This window comes from Glycine max, chromosome 18, assembly GCF_000004515.6.
Source record: "Glycine max cultivar Williams 82 chromosome 18, Glycine_max_v4.0, whole genome shotgun sequence".
Classification (NCBI taxonomy): Eukaryota; Viridiplantae; Streptophyta; class Magnoliopsida; order Fabales; family Fabaceae; genus Glycine; species Glycine max.
Genome location: NC_038254.2, coordinates 13,304,379 through 13,318,616, shown reverse-complemented (window position 1 = coordinate 13,318,616; position 14,238 = coordinate 13,304,379). Strand labels below are relative to the sequence as shown.

The 14,238-nt window shown below is 33.1% G+C and overlaps 1 protein-coding gene, 1 non-coding gene and 1 pseudogene across 15 annotated transcripts; 1 reads left to right on the top strand and 2 right to left on the bottom strand.

Annotated features, from left to right (window-relative positions):
• Nucleotides 1–4,111: 4,111 nt before the first annotated feature.
• LOC100788266 (uncharacterized) lies at nt 4,112–5,085 on the bottom strand (annotated as a pseudogene).
• A 1,083-nt stretch (nt 5,086–6,168) lies between these two features.
• LOC100787722 (calcineurin-binding protein 1) lies at nt 6,169–11,397 on the top strand. 14 transcript variants are annotated; one of them, XR_005889646.1, is made up of 8 exons: nt 6,169–6,778; nt 6,875–6,936; nt 7,171–7,290; nt 7,375–8,553; nt 9,240–9,327; nt 10,114–10,208; nt 10,682–10,739; nt 11,338–11,397. XR_005889646.1 is itself a non-coding variant. In XM_041011914.1 (3 exons), the coding sequence occupies exons 1-3, from the start codon at nt 6,838–6,840 to the stop codon at nt 7,420–7,422; spliced, it is 267 nt and encodes an 88-aa protein (XP_040867848.1). In that variant the 5' UTR covers nt 6,172–6,837; the 3' UTR covers nt 7,423–8,479. The 14 variants fall into 14 exon arrangements, 1 of the variants encoding a protein (XP_040867848.1); XR_005889645.1 differs by adding an exon at nt 10,334–10,449 and having other exon boundaries at nt 6,169–6,936; nt 11,338–11,394; XR_005889649.1 differs by having other exon boundaries at nt 6,169–6,936; nt 7,171–7,226.
• A 2,435-nt stretch (nt 11,398–13,832) lies between these two features.
• On the bottom strand, nt 13,833–13,939 carry LOC113000337 (small nucleolar RNA R71). Its single transcript, XR_003265627.1, has one exon. It is a non-coding gene; the product is annotated as a small nucleolar RNA R71 (small nucleolar RNA).
• Nucleotides 13,940–14,238: the final 299 nt, after the last annotated feature.

The following is a 14,238-nucleotide window of genomic DNA, read 5'->3' as shown; positions in this document are numbered from 1 at the left end:
CATAAAGGTGCACCACTATGAAATAACATAGTCATACCTAATTCGCGTATTACTCTATGTCTCCTTTCAACCATACCTATTTGTTTCGGTGTATATGGGCAAGAAACTTGATGTATAACACCTGTTAAACGAAAATGAGTTGAAAGTTTGGAGTTGATGAATTCACCCCCTCCATCATAATGAAAAACTTTGATTTCTTTGTTAAATTGCTTTTTAACATATTGTTCAAAAGATAGATAAGCATTAACAAAGTCAGATTTATGTTGTAAGGGAATGATCCATGTGTATTTAGAAAAATCATCAACCAAGCATGCATAATATTTGAATTTGCTAATAAATAAGACAGGAGAAGGTTCCCATAAATCACAATGTATTTTTTCAAAGATAGAAGAACTAGAGTGTTCAAAGGAAGAGAAAGGCAATTTAGTAAGTTTTCCCAATTGACAACTATCACAAAGATGTTCTGATTTCAAGGTTCCAACTACATCAATTAATCCTTTGTTCTTTAGTAACTGTAAAGCCTTTATTTGAGGATGTCTTAGACGTTGATGCCAAATGTCTGTTGATCCTGATTTGAAACGATTAGAAAAGTATAATTCTGACATAGAGGAAAGAACATATAAGTCACCCTCATGCCTCCCGATGATAATCGGTTTCCCTGTTTCTCGTTCCTTAACACAAAAATCAGCATTATAAAACTCCTAATTAACAAGAAATTGTTTTGTTAGTTGGCTTATAGAAAACAAATTTTTTGTTAAATCAAGGACAAGTAAGACATCATGAAGAGGTAGAGTAATATTTTTTTGCTTAATGAATGTGTCTCCAATACCATGAATTGGGAGAAAAGAACCATCACCAATAAACACAGAGTCTATACTTGAATATTGTTGGATATTACTCAACATACTTACTTTACCTGTCATGTGATTAGAGGCTCTAGTGTCAGAGGTCCATTCTATTTCAATAATTGTATTGTCTAAGGTAAGGGTTGCAAGTGCTTGAGGTATATCATCAAATTGAGTTGGTTTCTTGGACACCGACCAACATATCTTTGCTATATGGCCCATTTTATCACAGTATTGACATTTTTCATTCCGATACTGTTCTCATTCTACAAGAGTCATACGACGTTATCCCAGTGGTGGAGGACGTCTTTGTTGTGTGCTCATAAGGATTTGGCTTTTATTTTGGTTCCTGGGTTGTTGAGACGGAAATCCTCTCCCAGTTGACGTGAAGGTTTGAGAATTCCTTTGATGTTGAGAGGAATACTAACGAGATTGTTGTTGTTCGCCATAGAAAGCCACTTGAGGAGTGGAAGAATTGTGCGTATTGGAATGATTGGAGAACCAATTGCAACATTGATCATGACTTTGGAGTTGTGAGATTAACTCATAGTATGATGGCCTTGGAGGTTTTAGCATGGTTGTTGTGAATGTTTCATACTCGTGCTCGAGGCTTGTGAGGAGATAGAAAACTTTCTTTGTCTAGGACAGGTTTCCCAATTGGAGCAAGGTTGTCGCATAAACCTTGGAAAGTACGGATGTGTTCACCAATACTTTGATCATCTTCCTTATGGAGGTATGTGATATGTTGATGGAGTGTGAATTCACGTTCTTGCGAGTCTTCTGCATATGAATCTTTAAGTGCAGTCCAAACAGCATGAGCAATGTCTAAGCCAACAACGAGTCCAAGTGCTTCCTCAGAGAGTGTTTCAATTATCCACTCTCGAAGAAGACGATTTGTCTTGCGCCAAGCAATGAATTCGTTAGTTAATTTTGGAACAAAATTTTATGTGTTTGTTGTGTCATTGGAATTTGGTGTGGTGTATTGAAGGGGGGGGGGGGGGGGGTTGGATCATCATTCGTAAGATGACCAACCAAGTCTTGACTTTCTGCTAATGTTAAGGCTTGTTCGCGCTATAGTGGGTAGTTTATAGGGGTGAGTATGAGAGAGATGAAATTGCCAATATTTAGAGAAAAAGAAGTCATGGTGTAGCAAGGTGTTCACAAAAGTTCTAGATACCAAGAAGAAAATTGATAAATTGTATAACTTTCTTGAAACGTGAACACTTAACATCGATACAAAAGAGACAAGGGATAATTATATAGCGTAGTGTACAATGATTTTGCATAAAGTAATTAAATGTGAATTGATTACATATTAGGAAATTCTAAATATAGAGTAAGTTTCCTAAATATGGTTAGTTGCAATTTGATTTAATAAACAACTTTCCATTATCAATAGCACAATCATAGGGATCTGTTTCTAATGACTCTTTGTTTCCTTTTTTGCCAGATTGATTTGTGTCACCTGAAGCAAATTAGTCTTCCAACAACTTTTCATTATCAATAACACAATCATAGAGATATGTTTCCAACCACTCTTTATTTCATTTTTTTACATGATTGTCATCCAACAGCTGATTATTGTTAATACATTTAACTTGTACAAAATTAAACTATTTATTGAATGTTTTATTTTATCTAACAAAGTGAGGATAAAAACATTTTTTCACAAAAGTTGGAAGAGAAATTTATATTCAACGCAAATGACGAATAATTTACCTCGAATCGTGTTAAAATTTAAATTAATTGAAAAAAAATATGGTCTGATTGAAAATGTGAATTTAATCGTCGTTGAAGTTGCCTATATGAAGTGCATTTGATGGAAAATGGAAGTCATGCATATAAATAATTGACGAATGTATTTTCCTCTATGAGCTCAAAGAGGCTTAAATATATATACATATTTTTTTTTACTTCCTGTGATATAAAATAATTTTTTTGGATAATCATTTAAAATTGTATTAAGATAATAATTTTAGAAGAAAATAAGTCATATTATATATATATATATATATATATATATATATATATATATATATATATATTATTTTTGCTAATATTGATATAAATTAGTTCCCACGAGTAGTGACCAATATTGATAAAGAATCATAAATGTATATAAAATAAATATTTTTTTTAATATGATTTATTCTATACTCAAAATTTAAATTTAAATTCTAAATCACTTAATTAAGGGACACAAGTCTCGATATAATTTGTTTCACGGTCAGTAAAAGTCATATTATATATATCATAAAAATAATTCAATTAAGGAATTGTATTTTTTTAAAATAAAAATAAATATATTTTACTGAATTAAAGATAGTGAAATTAAATAATCAAATGCTAATTGAAATATGAAAAAAAATTAAAGAATTATTTTTTTACTTTAATCAAAGATATTTTATTACAAGTTACTTTCAAATTTAGATATAAATTGTAATTTAAACAACTATTATAATTTACAACAAATATAAAAGGTTTGATGTATCACAGGATAGAAATACTTGTACAATACAATTGCTGAAGCTACCCTCAAAAATCAAAATGCACAACATTTCCCTGCATAATAGAAAAATAAACTATCAATTCAGTTCCTTAAATATCACCCTCTCTCTTAAAATAATCCTTAAACTAATAAAAAGTTAGAACTGTGTAATCAATTCATTATAACAGGCGATGTAAGAAATAGTGAATAATAGCTTACACTCTTTCCCTGCATGTTATTTAATACTCTCGTACTAATGTAGAAAAGTTTTCAAACAAGGGTTTCCCATTTAATACAACACAGATAATGCTAGTTTCTCAAAAGAACAAAACAGAATGCCCACTTTTCTACCCTCACCTCCTAATTCCCTACTTCTAAGACTTTAACTGCCAAACTATTCTAACTAGCAACTCTCTGGCCCTATCAACAACATAAAGACTACCAGTAGTTGACTGATGCTCAAATCTATATGTATCCATGACTCCACAAAACAGTATGCTGAAACAAGATTACTGACAATTTTAAGTTGAAGGGGCAACATCATATTCATAGCTTGTATGTAAAACATCTTAACAGATTCATTTATTAAAGACTGGCGATGATAGCACAACTAAATGCAATTGCATTCCATTAAAGTAAACAGTAAAGTTTGGTCATTGATCGCCTCTGCACGATTTAACATACACGATTATAAAATCCATATGCTATAAAACTCAATGTTTAACTTAGCATTGAAATAGAAAAAGTTTTGACAATAGCCTGCAAAAACCATCAAATACTACATTACTTTCTGATAATCAATCAAATCTTTGTAGACATCTGGTAAAAGAGGCAAATCTTTCTGAAAGTCGATGACAAATTTCTTCAAAAACTTTTCCTCAGTTATGGTCATAAAGGAACCAGTGTGAAAACTATTATCGAGCAGACCTTTTGATTTCAAGATTTTAATTACATGGAATCTAGAGATAATCCTCTTCTCCAAGCTGTAGGCCAGAACCGGGGGATATTCAGCAATATCTTCTGATGGCAAACCCATAGCCTTCAATAGAAAACTCATTTTTTCTCACAAACATCTCATTTGACAACTTCACAAAAGTGGGATACATTCTAAATGCTTTAAGAAACATTTCCCTGTTCCAACCCCACCTCGCATAAACTTCAAGTCTCGAATTCCACACTGCTTTTCTCATAGTTAAAATCACTTGGATACCCATGACAAAGGTCGTTTTCAAAGGATTAAACCCGAATACCTCAACCATCTCAACAGCTTCTACAAATTTCAAATGCTTCACATACACTGCAGGAAAATGGATCATCAAGAGAGAGATGGAATCTTGAGGCACACCAGATTGCCTCAAAACATCAATGTTTGTTGCCAAGTCTTTCGGGTTCAGGCATAATGAATGGGGGCATTTCTCAAAGCTCTAACACCTTTCTGATCATCCTCAACTATACCCCCGAGGATCTCATAACCTGGATGAGGCACTTTTTAATTAAGATTTTTTTATAACTCTAAAAAGTTTTTTTAGTATTTAAAAATATATAAATTTTGAGGAATTGTTTTTTATGAATTTTATCATTATTTTTAATATAAAACATCTATCAAACAATTTCACCAAAACTCTTGAAATTTTGTTATATTTCATTTTTTATTGATTACTAGACTTTTTTGTCTTATCACACATATATTTTTTCTTTTTAATATTCTTCAAGATGTATGTGTCATGTGTATACATACATACATACATACATACGTGTGTATATATATATTATTTTTGAAATAAAAAATGTCAAATACATTCATTTTCTATGTACTTTTCTCTTTATTTTTTAAATTAGATTAATGTTTGTTTTATTTGCTAAAACTAATCACGTTTTTCTTATATAAATTATGTCAATCACATGCTTGATACAATATTTTTATGATTATCACCATTAATTTCGTCATTTGTAACTTAGTAATCCTTCTACCAATTTTTCACCCTTATTACTCCCTTTTAGTATATGTTTATTATTGAATCTCATTTAAACATATCATTAGATTTATTTATCATGAAATAATTGTAGTAATTAAAAAAAATCATAAAATCAACATATAATTTTAAATCTATTGTTCAAATCCAAAAGTGGAAATAAGATGTTATTGAAAGAAAGGTTAGTATATAAAGATATAAAGTTAGAACCAATATAGTTATTAAAAGATTAAAAAATTATATTGATTTTAATTTTTTTTATCAAAACCTCACCATCTCTTATTATTTTTTTCGGTAACTCTTATTTTGAGTGTGTTTTTAAAAATTCAAAGAATCCTTTCAATTCTTTAAATTCTTATGATATATATTCATTAAAATTCAAACTATCATAAAAGTTTTGTAAAGAAATATGATAAAATATATGGAAAAGAATCAAAGCTATACTGACAGGAAAGGAAAATCCCACAATTTTAAGTGGTATGATGGTGGAAAGAAGGATATATGGAGATCTCTTATGGAGTGAATGTCGAAGTAAAAGGCGAACAATTGAAGGCAACACAACTACATCAAGTAATGAAAAAAAAAATAGTGAAGATGAATAGCATATGGAGATCTCTTATGTAGTGATGGAAGATATCAACACTACCACAAAAATGGTATTTTATTACGCAGGTTCTACGGCGGTTGTATAAAAGCCGATGTCGTAAGTAAAACGGTGACATTTTTATAAATAATTAGAAAATTTTAAAGACAGTCTTGATAAACCAGTCTTTGAAAATGCATTACGACATCGGTTCTTGTAGAATCGATGTAGAATGCGAGAGGGAATATGAACCGACTCTCTTAGTCCTAGCCTTATTTTAATCTTTCTCCCTTAGTTTTGCAAAATAAAACCCTAAATTCCTCCTTGCTCTCTCTCTCTCTCTCTATATTTGTGCCTCAGCATCATCGATGTTTCCTCCGTCGACGATTCGTTTCTCGATGGAAACCCTCTCAGCCACCAACCTTCAGGTTATCTTTCTCTTCTCTACTCATTTAACTACAGCCATCGTGGCCGAAGAGAACCTCACGACTCTCTTCGACTTCCCCCGATTCCTCGATGTAATGGCCAAAGACATGAAACCCGAACCCTTCGATTGCCAACTCCGTGATGCCTTCAAGGTCCTCAACAAGGACTCCACCGGCTTTGTCACTGTCTTCGAGCTCCGCCACATCCTCACCAACATCGGTGAGAAGCTCGAGCCCTCCGAGTTCGACAAGTGGATCCGTGAAGCCCGTAGCGCGACGTCGTTTCTGGAATGGCTCAAGGGCGATTCTTAGAGCGCACTCGCTTGTAACTTAAGTGTTTAAAACACTTAACTGAGGAATCGAAGATTTAAACCCTAATTTGCTGAATCTACACCGAGGCGATACAAACTGCGTGATCATTTAGCATTCTGAAGATTGAAAAATGTTATGAGACTAAATTTGAGGTTCTATGCATCCTGGTAGCTACTTGAATTCGCAGCGTTGAATTATTAGTTATGATAAAATGGCTTTGGTTTTGCATTTTCATTTCTCAATTGCAGCTATCAATGATACTGACTCGAAAAGTCAGTGGGAACCTTTAGCTCCCACGAAAGAAGCACATGTACGTTTTCTCTCTATTTCACCCTCTTCTATGATAAATGATGATGTTAAGCACTTCTGATAGCTTTGCTTAGGGTACAAAGATTAGGACTCTTGATACTCTTAATAGCTCTGTTAATTCATATATGTATGTACCATTGATTCTTTTCTTTTTATTTTTTTTAAATCCTAATTCAAATGCTACATTACCATTATTGATTCCATATAATTTTTCTTTTCTTTTCTGTTATTTCAGGAATTTCATCTTTCCCAAACTTATCATGAAGGACTTCTCAAGTTACAAGCAAAAGAGTATGAGAAGGCTCGCGAGCTCTTAGAATCTGTCCTTAAATATCCTCTTATTGCTAATGCTCAGGTTTTGGTTTTTGCACAACAAACAATTTGCTCAATCTGTTAATGTCATTTTGGATTGGTGGTATGATGTGTTTTCTGTTATCAGGTGGATAGTAGTGCCAGTGATGGTCATCTATTGCAACTCAGGTTTTGATCTGCACTATACTACATTTTTTCTATCAAGTTGTCCATTGTTGTGTCATTGTTGTTTGCTCATAATCTCCCCTTTCAATTAAAAAATCTTGCACGACCAACTAAAAGCCTAGAATGCGTAAAAAATAACAAGAAAGTGGTGTTAAAGTTTGTGCTAGTCTGTTAGAGTTATTTTAATATTTTACTTCAGTCTTTGATCGGTACTGTGCTCGTGCAAGAATTTCTCCTTTTCAATTTGTAGTCTATTAAAGTAACATTTGACATGAATATATTACAATAGATTCCTTTCACCTCAAGTTTTAGGGTGCTTGATTCTTGTATCCTGATAAATCTGCCACTACTTTGAATTTTCATGAAGCACATAACGGGTGAAGTTAGTTTTAAAACTACCCTTCTGGGTGGGTATGAGTAAAACAAAATGGATCTTAGTTTATTTGGTATCACGTAGGTAAAACCTATATACACTTAGTTCATACTTGTTGCAGTTTTCATTCTTCTATCTGCACAAGTTGTCACTTTGCTGGCAATGCTTCATTTAACCTGTATTGATATATGTGTACAAATTTTAGTTTGTTTTAGGAGGGATATTTTGGAATATAAAAAAAGGGTAATACGCTGCTGTAGGTGTCACGCCCCAGCTTTTATATTCTTCTTTAAATTTAAATAGCTCCATTGTTTTTGTTCCGAAGCCCACTGTTTTCTGCTCAAACAATTTGGAACATAGAAATAACTTAAACAGGGGCAGGGGAAGGGGCAGGGGCATGGGCAGCTTAAACAGAGATCCAATGTTGTGATGAGAGAGGGTGCAGCTTTTAAGGTTTTAAAGTTTAACTACTTCAGTTTGTGATGAGAGAGGGTGCAGGGGCAGCTTGAACAGAGATCCAATGACCCGACAAAAGCATGCAAAGTAGTGACACAACCCAATACTCTAATTTTTTTATTTTCCATGGCCATTCAATTTTTTTGGGAAGAAAAGTGATGGAATGAAGCAATGAGCAAGGCATGGCTATATATATAAATATGTGAGGTGTGTCATGTGTTTACGTGAATGATATTAAGAAAGAAAAGAAGAATCATTACTTAAGCTTCACTGCAATAGTCAAGACCAAGGTTAAAGATTGTTGTATAAAAGGTGAGTTTAAATTCAAATGACCTTGACTTGACTATTGTATAAAGGGATTATTGAATTTAGTTTAATAAATTGTAAATCTTCTGATAGGAATACAAAAAAAAAAAAGAAGAAGTCAAGGTCAAGCATTATTTGATTTTAAAATATTTATTGGGTAACAAGGTGCCTTTTAAATGTAGAAATTCCGACATCTCCTTTGAGTAACAAGATGTGTAAATTTTATGTGCATGATAATATTCTTGCCGATTAGATTCTAATGTTTTAAAACATTTCACAGTTAGATGGGAGTGTTTTAAAATATTCTTTGGTTTATTGTTTATGTGTATGCAATGTAATAGTTTTTTTAATAGGGATTCAAATTAACCAAGCAAATTAATATAGTTGTTATTTTTTGTAGTTAATATAATAAAATATATAGCTAATTTTGATGGTTGGAATTCTTTGTATCCCTCCTTCTGTCCTTTACAATCCAGTGATTTATTATGGATCCCATTGATTTTCTTAAAGATAATATTGATTTAGTTGTACTAGTTAGTGACTTTCATTTTCCTACTCTTGTAGTGCTTGATACGTAAATTGACTGCAATATAAATTGTAGTGATGTAATTAAGTACAAAGGCAATTTATGTTCCTTGGTGACATAAATTCTAAAATTGAAAGAGGCCTCACTAATCTCTTTTTGTTGGCAGTATCATTATACCACGTGCCTTGTTAGCTGCTGCTCTTTCAAATGATTTGGTCATACTAAGTCTGCAACTGTAAAGCCATAAATTTCAAGTAAGTAGAGAGCTTTTCTAAATCTTGGATTTGTTTAATGCAGTTCTTAGGATGCTTCATTATCTTTATTCTTATGATTATTCATTTTAAGTACAATATTCATTTGTTAATTTGAACTTAGTTCACATTAGAGAATGATTTAGTTGAAATCAGCTTGAGAAAAAAATTCCAAATGTTCGAGAACATATCCAGAATTTCTAAAGGAGAAAATAATTAAGATACTATAGATTTACTGGTAGGATTAATAAAGTACTTTTGGTGGAACATTGTGTTTCTTTGTTATAAGAATTTCATTTTCATAGTTCTCTAAAGTCTAAACCTTTGCACCAATATGTTTGTTTCTCTTTTTCTCTTAAAAATTATTGCTTTGTTTGGAATATCAAGACATTAAAAAATGTCATGCTTGCATACATCCAAATGAAGGAAGGGCACCCTGCCAAATCATGTTGCTCCTTTTACTTCTAGTATGCAATTTCTTGGTGTGTAAATTTCTTTTTCTGGCCCTGTTTTTCTATATGTTATTACTTTGTTTTGTTTACTGCGTTGAAAAGAAATCATGGTCAAAACAAGTTTGTCTATGCACGAATCCATTGTGATATGTGACCCTAAATAGGGATAATGCAAGATTTCATTGTGTTGATATATAAAAGAAGAATGATTTATTTAATACAAGAATTTGTATATTTGATTTTTTCTGTGTGAAAATTTTTAAATTAACATAATATTGATATGAATTAATTCTAATGTGTCAAATTTATACTCATGAGGTTGTTTAATATTGATTAGCTTCTAGCTTATGGGTGTTGAGAAAGGCATCAAATTGGAAGGCTTGTCAGTGGTATAGATCTTTAAGGCACTTGAAGATTTGTTTACCTTTGTTGGTTAGTTTCTAGCTTATGTGTAAATTTCTGTTTACCTTTGTGCAACATTTGTTTTTGTCACTTTTCTTTTGCAACATTTGAATGTAAATTATATCAAAAAATATGTTTTTTTTTTCTTTTTCTAGTGTGGTTTGGCAGCTTGTGATACTGATGAACACCTTACAAGGAAGCCTCTCTAGAGTGGCTTTTTAGTTGGTGTCAGTTTCCCACATCAGGGTCTTGTGAGACCATAAGGAGCAAGGTTTTTGAACAAGAATTTCCTCCTTTATGTTACTAAGTCCCAAAACATGGAAACTACTGATAGCAAATAGAAATAAATTTCATTGTAGAGGAATAGAAATGACTACAAGTCTAGAAAACTATCCATGGGATTATTTGCAGCTATTATGTATTACTAAGAAATATTTTATGTTCTTTTAACGTATATGAACTTATGCAGGGCATACTCATGTAACTAAATACTATATTTGCAGGCCTACTAGTGAATTTCCTCATCCTCTTTCCCATGTTAAGAAACCAATTGGCTACAAAGTGAGTTCTATAGTGTCTGTTTATATTTTTTTAATTTTAATTTTTTAAGTATGAACTTATAAGTCATGAAAATGTTAGAATCTTAATTGAATTAAAATTAAAAAATTACAAACTTACAAGAATTATAAATGAAAAAAATCAGAGAAGCTAAAATTGGAAAAATATCAACTTATAGACATTAAAATTAAAAAAAGAAACCTATAAAAATTATAAATGGAAAAATACTAATTTATCTGGAAAAAATAAATTTAAGCCTTATATAAATTCAGATAAAGTGTATAATAGGACTAATAAATTAGAAAGGAAAAGTATATATTTGACTAATATACAATTGCATGTTGACTTATTAATGTGAAATGTTTTAATTATTATATAATTACCTAACATTCTAACAATTAGAATCTGTTTGTCTTTCACATCTTATAGACACCAACTTGCTCAGTTAGAGAATGGGTCGTTGATGTGCCATCATTTTCTTCTATTTTCTAAATCCTTTTTGCATCATTTTAATTTTTGATTGGTCTTAATTGTCAATTAATTAGGCAGTTTTATTATTTGGGCTCATTTAGCTAATTTGATGTTTTTAATCTAATTTCAGGAATTAATGAAACATTGGGCTTAATCCGGATTTTGGTTGTGGACTTGAAGAGGGCAAATAAAGCAGCGCTTACCTTAGTTAATTTCTAATTAGGAAATTTCGCAATTTTATTTTATGTTGTTCAGTGTTTATTTCGTTTTGGGCCAGAGTATTGTAATAGGGCCCAGTGACTTTGAGTGACTCTTTTTAAATAGCTGCCTTGGGATTCGTGCAGGGCATTCTATTCTGCTAGGCTATTTTCATTATTCAGAGCTTTGGTTTTAGGTTTTCACGTTTTTCTGTTCCCTTGTTACAGTTTTCGTTCTTAATGCAAATTTCCGTTTTCTGCTTCTAATTACGAGTTCATTCTTGCTTCTTCTTCTACGTTCATTTACGTTTCTGTTCATTTACGTTTCTTTTCATTTACGTTCTTGTTCATTTACGTTTCTGCTTCATGTTTCATTTGCGTTTTCTGTTTGAATCCATGGAAGGCTAGATTTTCTTGTGTTGTTTCCTTTTGAGGACGAAGCCCAACTCTCTTTGAGGTTTCGTTTGTAATGTGGTTTCCTGGCAGTTTTCCCTTCACCAGTTATCCCAATTTCGTGAATATTAATCAGTGCACGCTTCGTGTTCGATTAATTGCCTCTGAGCCTAACTTGCGTTCATGCTTAATGGACGAAGGGCTAACTGGTGTATGTGGTGCCTAATCACGTATTGAAAACCCTAAGTTGATTTTCGCTTAGTAAATTGAAATAGGGTTGGATTAAGTGGTTGACTGTTAGGGACAAATTCTCCATAACCCAGGATAAGAGAGTGGCTTCTGAATCAGAGGAAACAACCCGTTTTTAATATTAGTAGTTTCGTATTCCATTTTATTTGTTCTGCTCTTTAATTACCAAACAACCAAACCCCCCTCCCTCCATCGTTACTGTTACTGCAAGTATATTATGAACATTTGGCTTGTCACTGCTCGTTGGGAAACGACCTAGGATCACTTCCTAGTTACTGCATTTTCATGTTAATTTGATTCGGGTACGGCCTTGATCAAATTTGGCGCCGTTGCCGGGGAGCAGTGTCCAAAGGTTCATAATAGCTAGCTAGTGTTGTGTGTTTAATCCTTTCGTGTTTTATGTTTAATTGTTAGTATTGTGTTAGTATGTGTGTTAGTGTTGTTTAGTGTCCTGGTATTTTGTTTAATGTGTGTTCTGTTTCAGTTTTCCCATTAAGCGTTTCCCCTGTTTCAGTCTTGGGTGTTTTGCTGTGAAGATTGTGCTTGAAAACAGAGTAGTAGTAGAAATCAGCTTGCGGAAAAACAGAGTAGTAGTAGAAATCAATTAGAGACGAATTTTAGCGACCACCCATGCTGAATTATTTGAGATTTTTTGTTTTAGTAGCTAGGGTTGTTATTTTTGGCTGAATTTTTTTGTGGTAACTTCTTTTAATCCATATTTTGTGGGAAAAATAGCTAGAGCCTTTAGTTTGGTCAGATTTGAAAGTTCCAAAAAACTAGCAAATTTTGTGTTTGTCAAAACTTCAAACGGCCATAACTTTTGCTCCAGTTATCAGAATCGCAATTATTATATATGCATTTGGGGTAGAAAAAAATTTCCTACGCCGTGGTAGCCGGCCTATGGCCGGCTGAGGTCTCCATCGTCCAAAAGAAGCGATTCTGTCAAAAGTTTTTTATTTTTCAAGTTTTATTTACTTATTTTTCTTAACCTACCAATTTTAGCTTTCATAGTTAGACTTTGAATTTTTGTCTGAAATTTTTTGTGCTATCTTCTCATCATTTTATAAGGTTGCTCACAGAATTTCAAGTCATTTGGATATCATTTGAGGGTAGCTGTAGTTCAAACCTACACCTTTATTTACATGACAAGGCAACTAGTTGTGTGCATGCTGAATGTAGTGTATGACTAGAGGCAATTCATCTGACTTACAACCCTTTGATCCTGAGATAGATAGGACATTTCATAGATTAGTTAGGCATCATTTTATACCTTTTGATCATTCTGAGCATTCCATAACTGGTGAATCTGTGCATTCTGTTATTGGTGATTTTGAACATCCTGATCTTGAGCATTATAATTTTGAGCATTCTGATTCTGACCATTCTGATTTTGCACATTCTGAGAACATGGCACAACCTCCACCTCGTGAGAGGACTCTAAGGGAAATGGCTGCACCTGATTTCACCTATGAAAGCTTGTGCATCCAATACCCTGATGAGGATGTCCCATATGTTCTTAAAACTGGACTGATTCATTTGCTTCCAAAGTTTCATGGCCTTGCAGGTGAAGACCCGCACAAAAATTTGAAAGAATTTCACATTGTCTTCTCCACCATGAAACCCCCAGATGTCCAAGAGGATCACATATTTCTGAAGGCTTTTCCTCATTCATTAGAGGGAGTGGCAAAGGACTGGCTGTATTACCTTGCTCCAAGGTCCATCACGAGCTGGGATGACCTTAAGAGAGTATTCTTAGAAAAAAAATTTCCTTGCTTCCAGGACCACAGCCATCAGGAAGGATATCTCAGGTATTAGACAACTCAGTGGAGAGAGCCTGTATGAGTACTGGGAGAGATTTAAGAAACTATGTGCCAGTTGCCCCCACCATCAGATTTCAGAACAGCTTCTTCTCCAATATTTTTATGAAGGACTCAGTAATATGGAGAAAAGTATGATAGATGCTGCCAGTGGTGGAGCCCTTGGAGACATGACCCCTGTTGAAGCCAGAAATTTAATTGAGAAGATGGCCTCCAACTCCCAGCAGTTTAGCGCCAGAAATGATGCCATAGTCATTAGAGGAGTGCATGAGGTAGCTACAAACCCATCTGCATCATCTGAAACTAAGAAGCTTGAAGGCAAACTGGATGCGTTGGTCAACTTGGTAACCCAGCTGGCCTTGAATCAGAAATTTG

Coding starts and splice junctions, on each gene's coding strand:
- LOC100787722 (XM_041011914.1), top strand. CDS start 6,838: ATGGCTTTGGTTTTGCATTTTCATTTCTCAATTGCAGCTATCAATGAT. Junction 6,937..7,170: donor CTCCCACGAAAGAAGCACAT/GTACGTTTTCTC, acceptor CTGTTATTTCAG/GAATTTCATCTTTCCCAAAC. Junction 7,291..7,374: donor CTCTTATTGCTAATGCTCAG/GTTTTGGTTTTT, acceptor TTCTGTTATCAG/GTGGATAGTAGTGCCAGTGA.